This window comes from Halyomorpha halys, unplaced genomic scaffold (genome assembly GCF_000696795.3).
Source record: "Halyomorpha halys isolate HHAL.00 unplaced genomic scaffold, Hhal_1.1 Scaffold595.1, whole genome shotgun sequence".
In the NCBI taxonomy this organism is placed as follows: Eukaryota; Metazoa; Arthropoda; class Insecta; order Hemiptera; family Pentatomidae; genus Halyomorpha; species Halyomorpha halys.
Genome location: NW_027112496.1, coordinates 563901 through 588645, shown reverse-complemented (window position 1 = coordinate 588645; position 24745 = coordinate 563901). Strand labels below are relative to the sequence as shown.

The window sequence follows — 24745 nt, the reverse complement described above, 5'->3', positions numbered from 1 at the left end:
ATATTACATTCTTTCTTTTCCTATTTATTTCCCTTTAATAGTTGAGTAATGAATAAAAAATAATTCCATCAAATAAATTACCGGATGATTTCCAAAACTTATTAACTTAAATTTATATATAAGTTGGCAAATTAATGTTGAAAAATATAACACTACTACACCTTTTATGTTATATTATGTAAAATGTATTATGCCGGTTAATCTGTTCAAGTTTTTATGTATTTTTTTAACGGACATTTCTGCCATTATCCAACTAAGAAAGGGAAATGAATAGAGAAAGAAAAAAGTATAAAATAAATATATCTCTGTCAGATGCAAAATACTCAGAAGCAGGGTTAAATGAAAATCAAATTTATCTATCCTCCCTAAAATTCATTTATTAATAGAAGCAGAAAGAAAACTGCTAAAAGGAAGCCGAGGTAAAAAAAAAAAAGTGAGGATACTGAAAGGCCATTCATCGCCACCGACTCCCCCTCTCTCCTTAATTGGGTCATATTCAAAGCATTTCCTTCTTCTTTTTTTTCCTTTTTTCTTTTTTACGCTATTTTATGGTATGCGTTTTTCTTTTTACCAGAGCCTTTTCATTACTCTTCATCCGCCCTCAGTGGAGTCGCCTTTATCAGTAGCCTAGTAGGGATCCTCACCGACATTTATAGCTTTGAAAGAGATGTTTTTAAACTGTGCAGATAAAATATTAGTGAATTCTATAGGGAGTTTAGTTTAAGCATTTTATGAGAAAAGGAATTTTATAAATAAAATAATTTTACTTTTAATACTCTCTTTGGTCTGTTTCACTTTTTTTTTTTTTTTTAATTTAGCAAATGTTCAAGGTAAAATGAATAAATTACATTCGGCGAAAATGTTTTTGGGCATTGTTCAGAGGTAATATGAATGACCTAAGAAGGTATTAAGCAATATAAATCAGGTATCAGCCATCTTAAAACAAAATGGCGCCGGGTCGACAACTTGGATAATTCATCCGCGGTTCATAGAAAACCTACTAAACTATTTTAAACAAAATTCCTTATATTTTTTATTTATAATTACAAAATCTTTCGATTAATACCTGACTGTTATACTTAAAACAACACTTTAAAAGTAACAAAATTGTATCAATAAAAAAAAAATGAGTAGAATCTATATTAACTGGTGGTCCGTCGTTGAGTTATGAAACAGGAAGTTAAGCCACAATAATTGTTACAATTTATCATGCCTGCTAAAGGCGGAGGTTGGATAAAAGTTAAGTACGTGAGGAAGACTATCTATAGGTTATTATTATCATTGTTTTAACAAAGTAAAGTATATAAATTGCTTTAATGTTTTTCTCACGTAGAGTAGTAAAAAACACTTACAACTTAGCATCTGTGATATTGATCGGATTGGTTGTGTTATGTTGCTGATATGTACGAATGTATTTTCAACCCCTTGTGAAGAAATTATGTTATGCCTTCGTAGCATCAGCTGGGAAATTGTCACATCGACTCATATATGATTATTACAATGCAATATTTTACATTGGTCCATTATTTTCAGATGTGGAGGAGCCCATTTTTTCTTGCGCTTTCTTCTCGATTTGAATCTCCCTCCTCAGACATTCCCCTTTATCAACAAACACCCCTCCTAACGAGTTTTCCCCCTCCACCACATCTGGTACTTGATGTTTTTGATTTAACGTAAGAAATTATGCCAGGGTAGTATCTAGAGAGTAGTCAAATGGAGTTGTCGAAAGACACTCTAGGAGACGAGCTGTATACAGTAACCTTTAGATAGCAATTTAACATAATATTCCATAGTCTTTGTACTGTCTTTCCTTAATAAAAATAAAGTAAAGTATCTTACAAAACTCTGTGGTGGCATTTTTGTAACTTACAACAAAGTTCAACGTATCATGCAGAACTCTCGAGTTAGGATCTTATGCTGTACGTGGACAGATTCAGGATATCCAACAGTTAAAGTTATAATTGAGAAATTTCATTTCAAAATTCTATGGGAAAACAAATAATTCTCAACTCAATAATAATTAAAAATCCATAATCCACATTTATCTCTATCATAATCTTTAACTTTTTTTTATTCATTGCTAATTACAACCATACATTTATATACATACATCAAGTAAATTTGATTTTATTTTCATTGGAGTGATAGAGAAACTACCCATTTGTAGCACTCAAATGACGCTTTTACATTAGCAGGTCTCGTGACAATCTTCTTTTCAGGCGCCTCGAATTGTCAGAAATGGATGAGGAAGCAAGCTTAGAAACTAGTGGGTTTGGGTGGTTAGGGAGAATCCTTAACTTTACTTGATTTAAAAATCTAATTATCTTGAAACTGAGTAGGAGATAAGCTATACCAGATGTATAATTTTTGGATCACTGATAATAATGTGAAATAGTCAACCAGTATTTTGGATGCCTAATTTGAATAGGAAAATTGTTACAACAGTTTTGGCGCTACAATCTATAGATATTTATGTGCGCCCAAACTCCCCAAATCAAAAGTATCGGAGGCCGAAACCCTGCAAAAAAAAATGAACTTGTACCATCTGAGACAATTGATAGTAATAAACACAAAGTAATATCTTGTATTACTATTAATTATCTTTTGAACAGTTACATGCAACCGATATTCGCTTCCTTTTCGTTTTGCAGGTTTTCGGCACTCGATGCTGGAGCAGTTAACATCATAACAAATTTTCCATAGACTAAAGCGCCAAAACAGCACTCACGATTTTGATGAATTCTCATATTCAAATATATCCATAACTTCGATGCCAAATCTGATTTGACTCAACACTCTTGTTATTCGATCATTAGAGTCTACGTGTCTTGTAACATGAAAACTCAAATTTCAAGGGCAGGGTAATCAATTTTTTTTTAATCAAAATTTTCGACTTGTAATTTAAGGCAATAAATTTCCTTAAATGATACGAGTTTTAATATTCATAGTTATTAAATTCACTAACAAACTACCAATGTGTTTAAATAGATATGCATGTGCATTCCGTCCCATAGAACGGAAAAGATTATATGATAAGGTTATTACTATGATAATGCTTTTTTTTTTATTGGACGTTTTAGATTAAGATATCATTAGTTATGTTTGAAAATATAATCTTTAGACACCCGCTTCCCAACTTCGTCTGTATAAAAGTTATTAATCGTAGGAAAACATGGAAAACATTTAATGAGATGATTTCTGAATATTCTACTATTTCGATAAACACTTGTGAAAAAACAGTTTCTCTCCAAAACAATATTAGGTTCTCTGAAGTTCCTAAACCTTGGTTAACCGTTTTGGACACAAAGGTTTACTTTCCAAGCGTACTAACATCACCACAACGAATTTTGTTTATGGAATAAAATTTTATCCTTCCTCTTTAACCCGTCATCGGTCGCTAGGTCGATTTTAACTCGGATGGTCGTGCGTGTGACTTTTTCTCACATTTCTTATATTAGAGCTCTTGAAATATATATTTTTAAAATACAAAATTTTCTTTAATATTAGGTTTATTTAAGCATAGCAAAAACCGTAGAAAAAAATATTTATTTTGATACAAGAGTAAACTAGTATTAAAACATTTAAAAAACAAATATAATTATAAAATATGGTAGTAATAAACATAAAGTAATATTTTGAGACAGACAAAGTTATAAAAAGAATCATAACACTAATCTTAAAGAAAATCCTCATTCTGAAGAAATCTTTAGTGCACAACTGGTGCAAGTTAACACCGTATGACTGGGACTTTTACACTGATGGCAATTTATTTGTTTAGAATGCCTGCATATAACCGAGAAATGTACAAAAAAATAGTATTCATAAGGCGCAGCGATGAAGTGAAAACATGAGAAGACAAACTTTTTATTATAAAGACCACCCTAACATACACTTATAGTATCAAAATACAATTCATAGTAAATAATAAGTACCTAATGAAGGCAGGAACCTCTTCAAACCCACGTTTTCCTAGTTCTGCTAGTTTTTCCCTTGAGATAAAAACATTTGGAAAGAGGGCTGGACGTTTAACCAGAGCTGCTAGAGTGGTGGGAGGGGGCGAGGTATTGAAGGAAGAGACTGTGAACTACAGATTCTAGGAAGATGGAAACCACAGTCTTCCTCCAGCAGCTTCCAGACCCGAAAAAACGATTAACGTGAGAGAAATTCGCACACAGCGACTAATAACGGGTTAAAATAAGACTATAATGATAGTTAAAATTATTGATGGCCGAATCATCGAACTTAATAGAATTCGTCATGTATATTTGCCCAACCGCCTCCATAAGAACAGATACAGTTATAAGGTACACATTACGTTATCACTGTAGCATACTTTTTGTTTGAAAGCAGGAATACTATATCAAAAGGAAAAATAACAATATTTAACAAGTTTGTAAAAGAGGCAATATCTTCGATAACTGTTCTAATTATTACAAAAAATTAAGGTATCTGCTGTAAGATATTTAGATATATTCACAATATAAGTTTGAACTTCTGGTTCACTTTCCCCAAACTTCTTCTTTAAGTTCAGATAGGTTTTGAAAATGGGGTACTAACTATAAAAGACGATAACAACCGTTTTAGTAATTTTAAACTCTTTTGACTATCACAACTTAGGCAATGAGGTATTAATCAGGACAGAGAAAAAAAACTAAGCATGCAAACGATGTTTCCTAGTAAGCAAACAAACAATAGCTGAGACAATATGTGGGATGACAATGTGGGTAGTTCAATCTGCGTGAGCAATTACGAATACGAATTGAAAAGCATACCAGAAAAAGATCGAAATAACTTTGACATACTTTGCCTCATGAATAACCATACTGAGATTTTGGGGAACGTATGCTCTCTTTAAATAAATATCTTTTTATTGTAGTTAAACTGAAAATAATAAAAGTTTGGATATAATTCAAAATTTTATTTTTGAACAATTTTATTATTTTAACAACTTAATTATTTTATTCCAGGGAAGTATAAAAAAAATCAAAAAAGTGAGACTTTGTTTATCTTACGTCATCGAAGGAGAATGGAAGATTTTTGCTTGTTTCGTAACCCCAGCAACAGGATTTCGGGAATGCTCCAATGCTACAAAAATATATGTATATTTTTGTACGGGAGAATTTACTTTGTACTGTTTGTGTTCCTACATACTCAACCACTTTAAGGATAATCGCGGCGACATTTTTGTTTTTTTTAGCTCGAAAAGATTGCTACTAACGTTTTTAGCCCAACAAATATACCACGAAAAGTTTTTAGCCTGTAAAGGGTGCTGTAGCGGAAAAAGTTTGGGAACCTCTGGTGTATACTCTTATTTTTTAAATCCTAAAATTTAAAATTATGGAAAGAGGATATAATCTTCTTGTTCTTAATCTTGGAACTTGCTCATATAATCCTCGGTCCGGTACCAGTTGGCTGCACCTATTCCACTCAATTCCTCTCTTGTCTAAAGCTTCTTTGACTGCACCATCCCAAACGTTTTTGGCCTTCCTGTTGTCCTTCCATTGATTCTCGTTTCATTCATTATTTTGGCCATTCTTTCCTCATGTATTCTTTTCTATTCTTCTACATGGCTAAACCAATATAGTCCATGTTTTTATATAATATGTTCAGTCAGTTTTCCTCCCAGGTTATTTCTGTCCCTTCGTGTTTTCTCATTCATCCTCCTCAGGTACCTCATTTCCATTGCTTGGATTTGCCTTTTTGTCTTGAGGTAGTAGTCATGGACTCGCTCGCATATATCTTAATAATCAAATTTTTTGTTTAAACTGCTTAGCAGTATTTAAGTGCTGATTTATATAACATACCATCCGAGTACTTTGAATACAACGATTTAAAAAAGAAAGAGAGATACAGAGTAAATTGGGAAAGTTTATAAATAAATAAATGAAAATCGTGTATTGCTAAGATTTCAAAAATTATTATGCTAAGGGTCATATATTCATTAATGCAATAGTTTTGAAGAGAGGGGGGAGAGGGAGGATTAAAACCCTTAAACATCAGGCATAGTTAATTCATAAATTGGATAAATTTCTGACTTCACATTGTCGCATCTCAAATCCACAATTTACAATGATCTTGTTGTATTTCATAATATGATCATATCCTCGATAGGAAAGGGGGAAGAAAGAGGAAACAGAATATACTGAAAGGACAGGAGATGGAGCACGTTAGAGATTACCTGCTGTGTTACTAAGTACTTCGAGGCCCACCTCAACGGACGGAAAAATCGGAAAAAGAAAAAAATTAGTTTCCATTCACTCAATGCTCGTTTCCAGGGAAAGAAAGAAGTATAAAAAAAATTCAAAAAAGTGAGACTTCGTTCATCTTCCTATGGAGCTTATGCGAGCGAGTCCAGGACTACTACATCAAGACAAAAAAGTCAAATCCAAGCTACGAAAATGAGATACCTGAGGAGGATGCATGAGAAAACACGAAGGGCCAGAAGTAACCTGGGAGAAAAACTGGCCGAACTATATTATACAAAAAAGTAGACTATGGTGATTTGGCCATGTAAAAAGAATACAGGAAAGAATGGCCAAAATAATTAATGAAACGAGAATCAATGGAAGGACAAGAGGAAGGCCAAAACATACTTGGGATGGTGCAGTCAAAGAAGCTTTAGACAAGAGAGGAATTGAGTGGAATAGGTGCAACCAACTGGTACCGGACCGAGGATTGTATCAGCAAGTTCCAAGATTAAGAACAAGAAGATTATATCCTCTTGCCATAATTTTAGGATTTAAAATAAGAGTATACACCTGAGGTTACCAAACATTTTTTGCTACAGCACCCTTTATGGACTAAAAACATTTCGCGGAATATTTGTTGGGCTAAATACTTTTACAGCAATCTTTGCAAGCTAAAAAATACAAAAATTTTGCCGCAATTATCCTTAAAGTGGTTGAGTATGTAGAAAAATACGAAAAAACAGTGCAAAGTAAATGTTGGAATATACCTTAGGTTTGCTGTTCTAATTTAACTTTTGGTTACAATAATAGAATTTAGATTGTAATGGTTGCAGCACCCCTGGCATACCCTTGGGGCACTTTAGGAACCACTTATATACCCTATCTTGCTAATGGACTTATTTATTTTTTTTTTAAATCATTTAATTATGAAATGGGAAGATACTATCGAATAAAGACTATATTATCGAAAATCATTGAAACATTGTCAGCAATCATAGAATTAGATTTGGAAAAATATTTGAGGCCTGATACGTTATCCAATTCATGAATTAAATGCGTAAAATATTTTATGGATGGTTATTCCCCTGAAATTGCTACATTATTGAACCCTAAGAAAGAGAGTTTATACTATTATTTATGAAATCAAAAGAGAAGTTGACCACATAATAAAATACAAAAAGATAATCGAAAAATGTCAAACATTTATAGAAACGATTTTAAAATGGATTAAATGCTCATCAAATTTGTGAATTAAATATGTATGACATTTTAAGGGAGTATTTTCTCCCAGAAAATTGTTGCGTTTATGAGGTTTATTATTATTTTTTATCATAATAATTGTTGAATGAACACACCCCATAAAGTAAGTAGAATTTTTTTAAAAATACCCAATGAACCATTTAATTATATCGATACAATTATACATTTTATAATCTAAACGAGGTTCTCTTGTAATTCCTAACTAAACTAAATACAATGATACATTTTATAATCTAAACGAGGTTCTCTTGTAATTCCTAACTAAACTAAATAGTACAATACAATGATACATTTTATAATCTAAACGAGGTTCTCTTGTAATTCCTAACTAAACTAAAAAGTACATTACTTACCTAACGTAGAAAGCTGCCACTTCTCCGGATATCCTGGACTATCATAAGGTTCGTAACCTAGCTCCCTCCCTTCTTCAGGTGCTGGAATCGCAACAACTGCGCCGACAAGAATCAGACCAAAACAAAAAGATGTTCCAATCATTCTGTAAAATGTAGGTAATCCAATTACACGGTGAAATATATTGAGAGAATGATGCATAAAAATCAGTAATTAATAGTTGCTTATTTACATAATACATTATTTTTGAAAATGGTGCTCATGACAACCGAACATATATTTTTATAATCATACTTTCAAGTACTTTATTGCATACTATTGTCTTCACCAAAAACTCTCAACCCATAAAACGACTTCGGAAACCAATATTGGAATTCGTCCTCCGATTCTGGTCACCACCAGTAATTATAGAACTGATATTCAGCACCACGATTTATATCATTAATTTCTTGTGCATTGGGAAAGAGTTGAACAAAAAACCAACCGAGAATAAGATTTTGGATTAATGGAATACGGTCAATGAAAATTCACCAAGAAGTTCTATGCGGTTCTAAGGCATCAAGAATGGAAGATCTGATGGATCGTAAATGGAAAGAGGTAGCGGAGAGAAAAAAACAACCTGTAATAAGGATTAAGGTTAGCAATTAGCTCCATAGGTATTGATAAATTTACTTTGCATTTTAATTTTATTTTTGCCCAATAAGCTCATCGCTCTATAAAAATACTTGCTTGTATGCATGCGATCTTTACTCTATCTTAAGGATCAGTTTTTTGTTTTTTTTTATAACGTACTGATATACCATTAATATTTCTACTCAAAATTTGTATAACCACGTTATAAAACATAGTATGTGCCTACTTATGTAGTGCCTAACGATAAGGAAAATATAAATTTTGAAATGATTTCTCTTTTCTTATTATTGGTGTATGATAAGAAAAAAGTAATAACTTTGTTTTTCAGAATTCTTTCTTTTATTGTTGCCTGATGGAATTCACAACTAGATAAATTCTACATTTATTTGTATTTAATTTTCTTTAAATATTGTTTTTTGTTTCCTTTAAAATTTTTATATTTGTATTATTTCCTTTTTTTTTTAACCTCCTTAAATTAATCAAAAAATTTTTTATAAAAAAAACTATATTTAATCACAAGAGCGGAAAACATGCCTGTCGTGTATGACCCATTAAGGGTTCTCTCAGAACATCCCATCAGTCAATCTTTCTTATCAATCAATCCTTGTGTTACTAAGATTAAGTCTACTAGACGGATTAGGCGCGACTGGACTGTCTTAAGAGCTTGGTCTGAATTTACCATAAACATTTATGGGTCCAAAACTGTCTTATCAGACATTTTCACTATTGATAAAAAAAGAACAACTTTATTTACAATAAAAATTTACAGGTATACATTATTATAATTATACATTATACTCAGAGCGCAAAGTGTTCAAGTTGATTTATCTAACTTACTTAATTTTAATTTTATTTAATTTAGTTATTTACTTAATTTGCTATTATGTAACTATTTTTTGTTGTTTATATGATATGTGTATGTTATTTTGCTTATTTTATCATTATTATTTTCCATTTTATTTTATATTTAGCTATTTTATTTTATTTCTATTATTATTATTATTATTTATTTACTTGTTTCCTATTTAATATGTATATACAGTAGGATTGTGTACTCACATTCCTAATATCTATTGTCCTTGAGTGTTGCATATTGCTATTTTAATAAAAAAAAAAATACTTGACAAAATTACATATTTTGAAGACAGTTATTTATTATAAAATTAAAATGAAAGTGTCTACAAATATAATTTTATTACTCACATAAATATAAAAGAACAAATTTTAGTATATGTTACACTGAAGCGAGTACAATTATACAACTATTGTGAATTGTATATATATTGCATTATATATTGTATGTGTAAATAAATAGAAACTTTTGGAGAGTGAGAAAAAAAAAACTCCGATTGCGCGATTTTGTGTCAGAATGATTTTCAAAATCTCTTATTTTTCCAACACAAATATTCATAAATAAATGATCAATTTTTCATGAACAATAGATTCTTGCGTTTGCAGTGATTTTGAGATTCTTCCAAGACCTTTGGACCAATCAAGAAAATAATAAAATATTTCTTGATGAAAAAATCTAATATTAAAACTTACCCTTTGAAGAAGGTATTAATTCTTAGAAAAAGTAACAGAACTATCGAATTTCGGCCGAAGATTTGAAACAACTAACTTGAAAAGTAGTAATTAAATGGGAATGTTTCATCTATACATAGAAAATATGAAAGCACCGGCAGTGTCGAATCTTCAGAGAAGCAATGAATTTATTTCGTGATAAGTAAAGGTGTATTGGACAATGAGTTAAAAACACCGAAAGTCAAACATGTAAAGAGATCGAATAAGTAACATAATAATGCTTTAGTCCATCCCCTTATAATTCAAAAATATGATAATTACATTTTCTATATTGTTATAAGGTCTTATCCTTCCACATCTCATGGAATTAAATGTACAATATTAAATGATCGACTTGGGAGGTTGCATTGGCAGCCCAATTGTTCCACATGATTAAACAATAATCTGCGGCAACATAACAAAAAAGGACAAGAACTTTTCCTCAGAAAACAACTTCTTTAATAGAGAACGAAAAATAGACCAATGGGTTGTTAGAACAACAGCAGGTGTTTTTCTGGAATTAACACCGGATTGAACTGAGAAAAAGCGCATAACCTACGTGAGGAGAAAATTCCAAAAAAGGATAAGAAAACAACGAGAAAATTTCGTCAATATGTTGAATCCCCTACATCTTCAACATTTAAAATCTGACTCCAAATCCTTTAAATCTCTAAAATTAGTGAACTCAAATACCGAATGTTTGAACTTATTCCTGAATGCTTGTCTTTTGATGAGGCGTCTATTGGCAACTTCTGACGTTAAATAGGATGACTATCCAAGTGGACTTATAAAAGTTCAGGAATATTTTTAAAAACTTTTAGTTTATCTACTACATTAGGTACTGGAAATAATATTAGTGAAAAAAAAAACCCCAGATAATTTGAGCTTCTTAGGCCCTAGCTTAAAATAAAATAATAATAATAAATCTATTTCCCTCTTTTTCATTGCCGTCCTTAATTTAGTCGAAAGCAAATAACCCTAATAAAAAAAAAAGTTTTAAGGGTATTCAGGACTGATATCTCTGAGTCGTGATGATTGCAAATTATTTTACGAAAAAGAGAACTCCAGGAGCATTGCTATGCAATTAATAAAGAAACTTTGGGAAGAATAAAAAAATTAACAATTAATTTTTTTGCCGAATGAAGATGAAGTTTTATTTTTAATAGTTTCTGTTCCTATCTCATTATATAAAAACTGAAATTAACTTTTTTCTCATTTTAACTTAATTCATATCTCAGGATTACTTTCAATCAGAAAAAAATATCGGTATGAAAACGAAGAGTTCATGCTTATTGGAATTTATGCGTTGTAGAAAAAATTGGAAACTGGATGATGATTTTCCTGACTCGTTTTTCTATAAAGAGGATTATTTGTGTCAGAGCATAAACGGGTACTGATCGAGAAACAAAAATTTTTTTAAAAAAAAAAACAAATAGACCATAAAGCTTTTGTAGTCATATTGGGAAATAGAATACTGTGGCAGAAGAAAGTGTTTGCACACCTTGCCTTTGGTTTATATAATGAATTTAAATAATAATAAAATAGTTTGAGGTTCCTTAGTAAAAAGTATAATTAAAACATGTTAACAAACAGTATAAACTCAATTAAAAATATTGATCATAATAAAAATGTATTTAAACATAATATAAACACAAGGAAAAAAGTATTTACACACTGTTTGTTTACTTGTTCTTGTTTTTATGCCTGAATATAATCCTGTTCTTTTATATCAGTATAATAAAATATTTCAATCTATCAAGTTCGTTTTAATTTAATCGATCCTAATGCCAAAAACAAGTAAACTAAGAGCCACTACTCGCGAAAAATTATATTATTTCGAAATTAAAGAAAATCAAATCGCGAAATAGTGGATTTGTTAGGTATTAATTTGTCAACCGTCAGATGCGTAATTAAGAGATTTTAAGAAAGAGGCATAACTGCGAATAACCGGCGCATGTTTTGCTTTTTTATGAAAGAAGTTTTTCATTTGAATTTTATTTGTAGTTATTAAGTTATAAATATACTTTTTATTTTTGAAGTGATGGGGTTTTTTAATGAATAAATTCATAATTTAATTTTTAAAAAACGTGGTGTGCAAATACTTTCTTCGGTCACTGTATATCTATTGAGGAAATGGTCAGTAGAGAGTAGAGGGTCTGGTCACTGGAATAATAATGTACACAAATAAGTTAAATATAACGTTAACTGCAATATTTAAAAATTTTCCTTGGAAATATCTACTTATCACACTTTCTTGTTAAAAATACTGAAATGAATTAGAATCTCAAGCTCTTTTGTCAATTTTTAACAACCGTGAATATACGTGAAAATTTCAGAAAAAGTTCTATGTAACTTATAGAATAAAATATCAAAATTGTCCCTTTCACATATTCAACCGAAAATACTTTGAAATGATACAAATCTTATCTAGCTCTTTCAGTTATTTCTCGCTGCAAACTTCTTACTTGTTTCTTCCGCCAAAAATAAAACAGTCTATTAAAATTTACACAATACTTCTAACCATTTAATCGGTGCTAACTTGTTATTAAATCAATATTGAAACACGAAGATTGACTGGTTTTATCAAGTTTACGAGGCCATTCTCTAAATTTTTTTTTTTATTTATTGATATGTATAAACTATATAACTGTATAAAAAATACAACAAGTAAATTTGATCATAATCACATAATGATATGATACAGGATGTAGAGAAACTACCCAGTAGTAGAACTCTAAAAACAGTTTATAATATAAGGTCACGAGGCCATCTTCTTTTCAGGCGCCTCGGAGAATTGCCAGGAATGAAAGAGGAAGCAAGGTTAGAAACTAGTGGGTTTGGGTGGTTAGGGAGTTTATTATGGAAGGAATAATATCGGGTTCGGGCTAGATCGGTTACATAAGGAACATTTAGGTCTTTATGGATGATTTTATTAGTAACAAAATAAGGAGCATTGAGGATTTTACGAAGGATTTTTGATTGTACGGATTGAATACGAGAGGAATTCGAAGGTTTAGTGGAGCCCCAAAGCTCAACTCCGTATGTCCAGATGGGCCTTATTATTGTCATGTAGATCAGTCTTTTGTAATGAGTTGGAAGTTTAGACCGTTTGTCTAGTAAAGTAGTAGTAGTAGTAGTCTGTAATAGTCAGAATCTGCGAGCAGTTTCCTGTCTTTTCAGTCTTGTGTGAGGATTCCAGGTTAGTCGTTTGTCAAGATGTAGTCCAAGATAACGAATCTGTTCTACAGGGGTAAGAGCCACATTATTAAAGTATACTGTATGGCAGTCGGTAGGTTTACGACGAAGAGTAAATGTGATTTGTTGGAATTTATTTTTATCCTCCAATTTCGACACCATTCTTCAAGGATTTTGATATGGGACTGGAGAGTTTGGGATCCAAAGGGTTATTACTAACTGTGAGCACACATGTGTCATCAGCATACGTGATTCTCTGAATTGAAAATCTATTATGATGTATACGTGATAACTTACTTGAAAGGAGAAAAACTTTGTGAATCAGACCTACAATAAAATACTTATGATCATGAATATCCCAAGTCCTCATGATTGACTCACTAAGTCCTAGTATTAATGTCTGACTAACTGATTGACTTGACAATTACATCATTAGCGGACAAGTGGGCTGATATGTTACGGTTGGTTGTGAGTTTCAGGTTTAACAATAAATTTTTTTGCAAAATAATTTGAATCATTATGACTCAGAGCTATGAGTCTTGAATATCCTTAAAAACATAATCGAAAATTGTTTATTTGCATACAACTAAATAATGGACGACGATGAAAAATAAAAAGAGAGGTAAACATTTTAATTTATTTTTTTATAGACATTTAATGTTCCAAAGAATTTTCTACTAGTATATTTTTTATTAATTTATAGTACCCATTTCTATGTTTCAAACGTTAGTTTATATGCTTTACCCTATACCCCTATATATATTTATACACAGTTCACTCAAATATACCTATTAGTTTAGGAGAATGAACAGAATGCTTCAAATAAAGGGAAAGTAAACTATAACTCCAAAAACGATCATTTTTACTGAACTAAATCAAAATGTATCAATATTTTTTTTTCAAAAATTAAGAACACCTGAAACTTTTAATAGAAAGCATGTTCATAAAAATTTAATATTGAATGATCACTAAACATTTTAGATTGTAAAGTTTTCATTGTCATTTACATTGACTGTATTAATAAAGATTATTTATTATTATGATTAAATAAAAGTTTGATGCTATAAATATTATCAATATTTTAAAGGACATATTACTCAATATCCTATATGCAATATTTAAATTTGAAGTATTAAACGTGCAATTTGTGTATCGTAACACTAACATTTCTAAACAAGTCAATTACAGTGATTTTCAGTTGACATTTCTGTTAAATTATCTAAGTGTATTCTAGAAATTGTAGATGTGAGTGAAATATTAAGTATTGTGAAAACCTATAGATTTCAAAATATGTCACATTTATGACAAACGTTGGCGTTTTTTACTTAAAGAATGGTCTAGAGAAAGGTGTACTCACTTAGATGCAGGAGGGAGCGACTTAAGAGACGTGTACGGGAGTTGGGATGGGCCGTGGGCACATATATACTCTTCTCCTATTGTAATGTAAACAGTAACCCCCTCTTTTGTCAACCCATCTCGTCCAGGGGAAAGTTCAAAATAGTACCAAAAGAAAAAAAGAAAACTCGGGCGGTGATCTTAACCTTGAAATATGTTAATCATTTCTTCGCTTCTGGCTTCGGGTCTTCTCATTTCTGTTTAACTTATTAGGAAAGGAATCTAAAAAGCATTGAGAATCCCAATACGACACAACATTTATAGCCCTATAACAGAGACTCCAGAGATTTCGTTATTCTATTTTCATAGCATTTTCAAGTCAACTTATATCTTTTCCATATCAATTGTAACTTTTTACAGTTCAATTGAAATTTTCTCCATTTGCATTGCGAAATTGCAGTAGGATATCAAGTTATATGATTTAATATGTCAATTAAAATATTATTATTATTTATGGAATCAAACTTTTAACTTTATTTAATTATAAAAGTAACAATAATAATCTTTATTAAAATAGTCATTATAACAATAAAAACGTTACAATCTAAGATGTTTGATCATCATTTAATATTCAATTTTTATGATCTTTCTATTAAAAGTTTTAGGTCACCTTAATTTTGAAAAAAAAATACATTTCAAATAATTTTTTTCCATCATGTTCACATCACTTTTTGTGTCCACCATGTTCAAATCATAACACCAAATCAATTTGAACTTCTTAATCATTTCTTCGCTTCTGGCTTCGGGTCTTCTCATTTCTGTTTAACTTATTAGGAAAGGAATCTAAAAAGCATTGAGAATCCCAATACGACACAACATTTATAGCCCTATAACAGAGACTCCAGAGATTTCGTTATTCTATTTTCATAGCATTTTCAAGTCAACTTATATCTTTTCCATATCAATTGTAACTTTTTACATTTCAAATAATTTTTTTCCATCATGTTCACATCACTTTTTGTGTCCACCATGTTCAAATCATAACACCAAATCAATTTGAACTTCTTACAGTTCAATTTAAACTTTGCCCGTTTGAATTTGTAAATAACATGTAGGATATTTATTAATTTGAATTACAGAGATTAAGTAAGGAATGTTTTATACATTAAAAAAACAAAATATAAATACAATGTGAAATTATGAGAATATGAGATAAATACAGTTTCAAAAAAAGGAGGTATGGGTATCCTTAAAAAAGAAAGTAATAACACTTCTGAAATACAGAACTTGAATAAACAAAAAAAATAAAATGAAAAAAATAATTACATTATAATATAAAATTATTCAATTAAAAATTAAATGGTGATTATGGAGGCTGAATAAGTTAATGACTGAATATGCAGTATTTATTAACTTTAAGATCATTAGATTTTGGTTGTAAATGATATAGAGAGATTTATATCTAAGTTTTTTGTTTGGGTAGTAGCAAGAATAGATGATTGGTAAAAATTAATGGTTAGAATGGTTGAAAGTCAAGGCATGTTCAGAAAGTTGGAGACGGACGGTTAGTGGGAATTGATGGAAGTTTTGTGTTGGGAAATACTGTTTTTAAGGAGATATTTGGTTTTGCCAATATAGGAACGATTACACTGATGGGTTGAACAAGGAATCCGGTTAACTACATCGCAGCGGAGTTAAAGAGGTTCTATACCTCTATAATCTTTTAAATTAGAAAACAAGTTGAAAAAATTGTTGTGGGATTTATATTTATTGCATTATAATTAATGTTGATTTAGTACAATAATATAAATATTTTGATAAAATACATTCCAAAAATTTATGTTATAAAATATTATGATTTTTTTTTCCAGATGAATTCGGATGATGAAGAAATAATGAAACATCGATAAATGGTGTAAAAACAATAAATCATATGAAAGATATTTTCTTCACATAATATTTATATGAAAGAAAAAAACTTTCTATAACGAAACAAATTGTTTTAAGTTAAATTATCTGTTTAACCATTACCATATCACGTATGTTTTTCTGTTGTGCTTCATTTTTAACTAGTAAATAAGACAGAAACAAGGCGAAGTAATTAAGCATCATCATCATCATCCGTGGTGCTACAACTCTTGCAGGGTCAAAGCCTCCTGCAGCTTGGTCTGCCAGCCTTTGTCAGCAAAATTGTTACATTTTAGATGCTGAGGAGGGAGTGACGGTATCTCCAAAACGTGAAAATATAATATATGAATTGTCCTTTATTGGTTTTTTAATGATCTATTAGTGAAGAAGGGAGGAAATCAACATATAAGCTATACAATGAGATCGGAGTGGCCGAGTGCGTTAAGCCTTTTGCAACATTTACCTATATCAAGCATGGTCAGTACTTAGAAGGCTGATTACAGTTTGTGAGGCAACTTGCAACTTGGTAATGCACTACCCAATGTACTGTATTCACCTGAAATTTTCATTAGCCAGTCAAAGGTTTGGTCCATGGACCATCCACTTCAGAAAAAGAACTACAGTTGCTTGTGCGCCTGCATATCTTTACAGCCATAATCCATTGTTCTTGACCAATTTTTCCTAGAACCCGAGTGAGTCATTGGGAAGCACACTGCTAAACTGGCCCTAAAAGGACTGGTTATGGAACTAAAAGTGTTATAGACCTTCTTCATTTCACATTATTATTATGTACTTATTATTAATAATAAATGAAATTAAATCTATAATGGACTAAAATGAAAAGCTTCAAAGACTTTCAAAGAAACTAAAAATGTAATTAAAATATAAACGTGTGTAAACTAGGTACATGTATCATTTCCCATATTTTACAGCTATTCATTGTATTAGTTAACAGTAAAATTGAAGATAATTTACTAAGAAACTAATCCATTTCTTATTTTCCACAAAGTGCTTTATGAATGGAATGATTTGAGAACGTCTCATCGGTTACTTGGGACAACACAAGTCGCAGGTATGGAGATGTGATGTTTACGCCTAACATGAAGATGACACACTTTACATCTGTTTACAGACCTGAGTCGTCTTAACCATAACCAGGGCTCTTTGAAAGAACTCACTGAGAATATTCAAAGACATGACTAGAAAATTCAAACTAGTTTGGAAAGTTATGAAAAAAAAAAAGAAGAAAAAAATGTGATGCTTGTACCTAACAGACGTTCATGGGAATATAAAATTTAGAACATTAAACATTTCACTGTGTTTGTTCTCCACCGAAGATTCTTCCAGTTAAATTTTAATTTTCAGAACCATGTTTAGTTTCTAGGGGAGTCCTTGACTCTACAAGAGTTGTAGCGCCACAGATGATGATGTTTAATTTTTTAGTATTTTTTAAAGAACAAGATCTATGATTGTTGATTTCAGTTGTAATTTTTTGTCTCCTATTGCTAAACCCATCGTCAGAGACAAGGAAAGAAACGAATTCCTTCCATGAGCCAGATATTCCAGAAGTCTAAAAGATATGTATCGCTTTTTAGCTTGAATTGTGCCACATTCGACAAAAAAAAGTTTTGATATTAAAAATTGAACTTCTCGAGTGCTACCATTGGGTAGTTTCTCTACATGCTTGTACCATACCATTATGATTTCCTCAAATTTATTTGATGTATTTATGTACAGTTGTAAATATCAATAAATAAAAAAAAAAAATTGAACTAATATCAAAGATAGTACCATATAGACTGCAGTTCCTTTCTTTATTGGGATCGTTCTACAGACTATAGGGTCGCAACAAATGAACTCCAGTCTAATCTCAAACACAAAATAAACAAATAAAGAAAGATGTATTTTCTTGTCAGATGTGCCACTATTTAAGCAAAACAACGATATAGTAAAATTTGAACAAATGCATGCAAACAAAAATAAATCATTCCAATCAATAAAAAATGTTATCTGATCCTTTCATGAAACTCTAACAATGTATCCTAATATATAAATATGAATGTTATTAAATTATTATAGTTGATAGAAAAAAGAAAGTGTCTCTTGAGTCTTGGTCAGTAAAAGCACTAAATTTGGACAACATTTCTTAAAATGTTAGGAAAAAAAGAATTGTGTGAATAATTGTTGTATATAATAAATAGTAAAAGCTCTATTAGTCTTATTACAAGACACTGTACTTGAGTAATTAATAATAAATTATTCTTCCATTATTAAATAATTATATGAAAAATAGTGTTGTATTAAATGTAAACTCTTGTTATTATAACGAAATAGTAGCTATCATATTCATATTTTAAAACATATTAATACTACTGAAAAAATAAAAATGAAATATTGAGTGAGAAGGGGCTGTATGATGTATTTTGCCCTGGACACAAGTTCAGTTGATGGTGGCCCTGCACATTTGAGACAAAGCTTCAAAGAGTATAGAAAAAACTGAGTCAATTTTTAAGGGACAAGGAATGAAATGAAAATTTATTTACATTTTTAATAATTTTATTAATTATTTACTATTCATCCTTCTTACATGGTCGAGGCATCCCGTAAGCTGCTGGAAGACTCTGATTAGAATAAGTTGAATCTGAATCCAGTAAATTCCCTTCCTTAATTAAAATTAATGATAAAAACTCCTTTACTATCCATTATTATACCCCAACAACATACCTATTTTCAAAACATCATAAACCTATGAGTCACCTTTGATCATTATTTAACCTGAGATAGCCACATTTCCCAAATAACTCGAAAAACCATTTCAATTCTTAAACAGCTCCTTTCTCTTACCCCTGTCAAAAAAATTTGCATTTATATCTACACAAACATAGGATTTTTTTCTTTTGCAGAATGAAAAATAAAGGAAACAGTTTTATTGTAATATTCCGTGACTTGCGTGCATCAACAAAAATCAAGTTGAACTAAACCGGATAGTTGCAGTCGAAATCACCATTAAAATATTTCATCTGAAATACCATCAGGTGCCAGGCTAGGAAGGGTGACAAGACTTTCTGGAACCAAGAACCGAGAGTCTCGCTATGCTATTAACATTTAAACGTTTCTTTGTCATAGCATCATCATGTCACAGCATACACTTTGTTCATCCATTTATTTAAAAAAGGTCTCAAATAAGAAAAAACATACAAGACATTTAATAGGCCATCCTCATATTTCTCATCATTACATTTTCATGTAATATGCACCTTAAAGCTTATCGTCGACTCAAAACAGCCAAATTGCTTTGTATCGATCCAACGTTGACTTAATAAGGCCCATATAGTTCAAGAAAGTAATAAAATCTCTAGACTTAAACTGAAAAATCATCAGCGTTCTTCTCCAGACCATATGCAATTAATAATTTTAATGTTGGTTACGTCACTTTGTTCATAACATCGTGTAATTTTATCTGATGAATTTCTGAAGAAAATTTTTAGAAGTAATTCACCTGGATTATTTGTTTTAATTGTTATCTATGATTTGATTTTTTTACTTATTTAAAAAAAAAGTCACTTGGGCTAAAGAAAAAAACCTTGGACGGGGTCTATCACAAAACCTTCACTTACTCCCGTACATTGAGATGAAATTAGTTTGCTATATTTCAAAACAGCTATTTATTTATTATTCAGAATGGCAATATGTTTCATATGTAGGCAAGAGAAAGTAAAATCTGACTAGTGACATAACAAATATGGAAACATGAAAACGTTTATTTTATCCTTTAATCTATTAAAAAATTATTTTATATTTATCCATTGTTTATTAATATTGATAATGAGATTTAAATTTAAAATTAAAGATACTATAAGCCCTTTCAGATTATTTATATGAGGATGAGGCATCGCTGATTGATTTGCCGAGTTTGATAACAACATTACAGCCGATTTTGAGAAAATCGTATAAATGTGCAAAATCTATTATATAAAGTGGCATGTAAAACAGTTGGTCGGCTTTTTAGGAAAAAGTTGCTGTAACCTCCCCAGGCAGAAACCTGCTCTCCATGTCAGTTACCTACGGCTTTTCGTTTCTGATCCAGGCAATTTGCACACCCAGAAGGCATTCTTCAAGACGACATAGGACACAGGGGAGCTCAAAACGTTTATTTCCGTCGAAACTCGAAATCGAAATTTTGAATGATCAAAATACTTCACCTTACTATATATCCCATATATAGGTAAGTGAAAGTAAAAATTGCCAAGTCATAAGTAATATATGGACTAAAATATCTGAAAAATCTTTCCGACCCACTATTCAAGATAATGGGCTTGAGGAAAAGTTTTGAAGAAAAAAAATCTTCGAATTAATCAAGTTATATTTTCATTGTAAATTATACCATAATTAAAGAAAAGTCGAAAAATAATACAGAAATTACAATAAAAAAATAAATATGTGCAATGAAAAACTGAAAAATAATCTTAAATAACTCTAGGAAAAAAAAAAAATGATAAGTAATTTCTATTAAAGATTGACTGGTAACATGTCAGGATATGATTATTATATATTAATCCAATTTTTTTTATTTTTCTTTGGGTCGAAGAATGATTTTTTGAGTATGCACGTCTTAGGTTCATATTTTTTTATTTGCTATACTACACGAAGTAGTGAGTAATATTAGGCTTTTAGACAAGTTACTCATCTTGATTCCAGTTCAAAAATCGTAAAGTTCAGAACAAGTCGCGTAGAAAACAAAAAAAAACTGCTTCCAACTTGTTGCAAAGCAAAATTTGTTTCTCACTATATGCAAGAAAATGTTTTTTAAAAACTCATGAAGATTGAGTACCGGTACATCTGTTCTCTGTAGGAAAATTATAAAAAATGAAGATATGGCACTCTTTATGATGAAATTACACTATCTTTGGAACACGTTAAGCGAAAATTCCGACATAAACTTTTCATTTTTTTTTTTTTTTTCTTTTCTTACGTCGGAACTTTTCATTTTAGTTGTACTACTATTACTTATTACTAAGTAGGGATGTCTTAAAGAGCTTTATCGGAGCACGAGTTATTAATTAATGCTATAAACTCCTTCTATAAATAAACAAAGTCGTTTTGATTTAAGTTTTTGTTTAAAATTCACAATGTTTTTTTTTTTTAACGACGTTTTGGAGTGGTCAGTTCCTGTTATAAATCTCAGATTATTCATAAATATTAAAACTTTAGAAATTGTAATGATTGGTTCCTAGTCAAGAGGAAATCAATGATTTACTTGCCACTATGCGTGGCCAAAATAAAAAGCTCTAACTGCGATTTCCAATAATTAGTTAATTAGTGATTCCCTAGAATTAACTAGCCATTAAGAAAGCAAGTGTGTTAGGCTACTTACGAGTTTTAATTATTCATTTACGGATTTTAAAATATGGTTTCCGATGAATCTATTGGCAATTAAAATTAAAAATGGTAAGGAATGTTCTCATTGCTATTCATTATGGTTAAAATATGAATATAATGATGCTTTCATCATGTTTTCCCAAATTTTAATCATAGAGTTGGAAAACATTCTTCATGTCTCAGTTTGTATTAGAAATCGTTGTAAAGAACTGTTGTAATGAAACCGTTTGGTAAATGTTATAATTGTGAGAGGAAAAAATTATCTCTAACATACTTAAGGTAAGTTAAGTTTACTTCTCAGATTACAACAATGCATATATTGTTTTAAATTATGTAATTATATGTTATATGCGATAGTTATTGTATAGTTGATAGATATATATTGATTGTAATAAAAATAGACTGTAATATCTGTAATCGAACTTCGGCATTCCGAACACTGATCCGAACTGGCAAAAAAAGGTTCTTTTTTGATAAAACTGAGCAGGCAATAATATTATTGTTTTAAAATAAAAGTGGACATTTTTAATTTCCTGATCTAGAAGCAAGTAATTGTAATCTCCGTGAAAATCTAAAGTGGACATTTTTACAGTTTCGATGTACATTATGGACACCTCCATATGTGTTCATAATATATTTTGTTGGAATTAAAAATACATAATATCCATTTTTTAAATCATTTGATTCTATAAAACTAAGTTAAATTTATGTATTAGTCCTTTTTGAATTTATTTATTTTTTTAATAACCTGTTCTACTGCTATGATTGTTTTGTTGATATCTATTGATGATTTTTGTAAATTTGCTTAACTGATCGGAAGGTTGTTGTGAATCATTGGAGAGGAGAGGCATGAAGGAATGAAATCGGGGGGAGAGAGAGGGGGGAGATAATGTATTACATGTAATGGTAAATTGTTATTTGGCTTTGTGTGAAAAGGAGGAAAGCCAATATATGTATATAGGAAGGAAAAGAAAAATAATTTTTTGTTAAGAAAAAAAGTTTATTTAAGTTTATTGCATTTAGTGTATTGTTAATAATTATTTGAAAATGAAAAATTGTAATATATTGTAGTTTATATATGTCCAATTATAGACTGATGGGTACGCTGTCTGTTATAGCAACCCAATGTATTTGGGCAGCATGGCTAAAAAAAGCATTTGTTTCTAGTAGAAATAGGTATAATACAAATTTTGTTCGTGAACTCATTTTGTTCATGTTTTTAATAAATGCATACAAAAATTGTTTTTTTATTATTTATTTTTAGTTACTATTCACTTATAAATAAACAATTTTATAGGTTTAGTAAATTAATTCATCACTTAGCGTTATTGAGGATGTAAAAGAAAATTTTTTCAAAGTTTTATTTTTTTTGACTTCGAATTTTCATATTCCCACTAAAATATTTTAAAGAAACAAATAAATAAAAATAGTCATGTAAATTCATATTTTTGAATTTTTTTTTTCCTAACACTTTTTTTCCCGAACTTTTCACTAAATAAAAAATCCCCTTGCAGCAATTACTTGGGATTACCGAAGTTACTCTTTAACTCCTTTTTATCAGAAAATTACAGAGATCTCCATTGTTGGAGAATTGATTCCTTAATATCAACTAATACATTATCTATTCTAGCCCCCAAAGTTCTGAAACCAATATATTATTTAGTTGTTCAAAACTTTTTTTTTTCAAATTAATTAGAAACGAATCTATCCAATGTTGCTTTAGTTTCTCTATTATCATACCAATACCAGTTCCTAGCCACTCGCGAGCCCCGGCTATTTTAGATAATTAGATTTTATAATGGTGCATGATAGTTTGGAAAACATTTATTTTTATAAATAAATAACCGGTTATCAAAATCCTATTTTTATAATAATACACAATACTATTTACGGGTTCAAGAATATAATGAGCCACAGGATACAAAAAAGCAGTTACTAATTTTGAAAAATCCATTATTTCTAACCTTTTTAATATTGAATTCAGCTCATATAAAAACACAATGAATAGCTTTGTAGAGATACAAAATATCTAAAATCGTATCTATAGAGATACGATACTAAATATCTTAAAAATTGTACTAAACTTTTTAATTATGTGTTTTACTATTCAAATTAAAGATAATATTCATAAATTTACTATTCAGTAATCCATGCTTTTGCAGTATCAACACGCCCAACTGTGGACGGTGTAAGGCTTAAAAACGTTTAAAACTTTGGTAAGGTTTTAATTTGAAAAAGGTATCTGGATTTTTTTTATAGAATTGTGGTCCTTCATAGTCGATATAGATCCAAACCAAGGTTTTGAGAACAACCGTTATTATTATTGCTAGTAATTTAAGATTATTATTAGAATATTTAAATAATAAATAATGCAAGTTTTGTAGTTCGGCCCTTCATATATAATAATTATTATTATTATTAATGATAATAAAGGTAGTTCTCAAAACCTTGGTTTGGGTCTATGTCAACTCGGTTCGGACAGGACAATAATCCTGCACAAATTAATAGTTGCCCCAAGTTTATAACCATAACGAAAAGTATAGTAGGATTTTAGTTAACACAGTAATTAATCGAGATATTCAATGAATCTATAATAATAAATTATTCATCAGAATTAATAGATAAATAATTAAAAATATCTACTACTATTTATTAATTGTATACATGAGGAGCAGGAGTTGATACGTGATATTTTAAGAAAAACAGAGATTTCCGCTTGGATGAATGTTTATTCTGTGGCAGATTTGTCCTAATCTCGATACAATTTGGGAAAATCTATTAATTCGATTTGCCGTGTACGGGGCTTCGGGGTTTCTAAGCCCGACTAGGGGTTCCCCGTACAGGTATTACATCGAAATTTATTCATATATTAATGTATTTATATTATGTATTTGTATTTATATATTTTTATTATGTATTTATATTTATATTAT

The 24745-nt window shown here is 30.2% G+C and overlaps 1 protein-coding gene across 1 annotated transcript in view; it reads right to left on the bottom strand.

Annotated features, from left to right (window-relative positions):
- The window catches only part of LOC106684612 (uncharacterized), a 48284-nt gene extending 33683 nt beyond the window's left edge, over positions 1-14601 (bottom strand). Inside the window, exons 1-2 of the mRNA XM_014426798.2 lie at positions 14548-14601; positions 7802-7944 (exon numbers count right to left, since the gene is read on the bottom strand). Of these exons, the coding sequence (XP_014282284.1) occupies positions 7802-7943 (142 nt within the window). The 5' untranslated portion in view covers position 7944; positions 14548-14601. The remainder of the gene's footprint in view (positions 1-7801; positions 7945-14547) is intronic.
- Positions 14602-24745: the final 10144 nt, after the last annotated feature.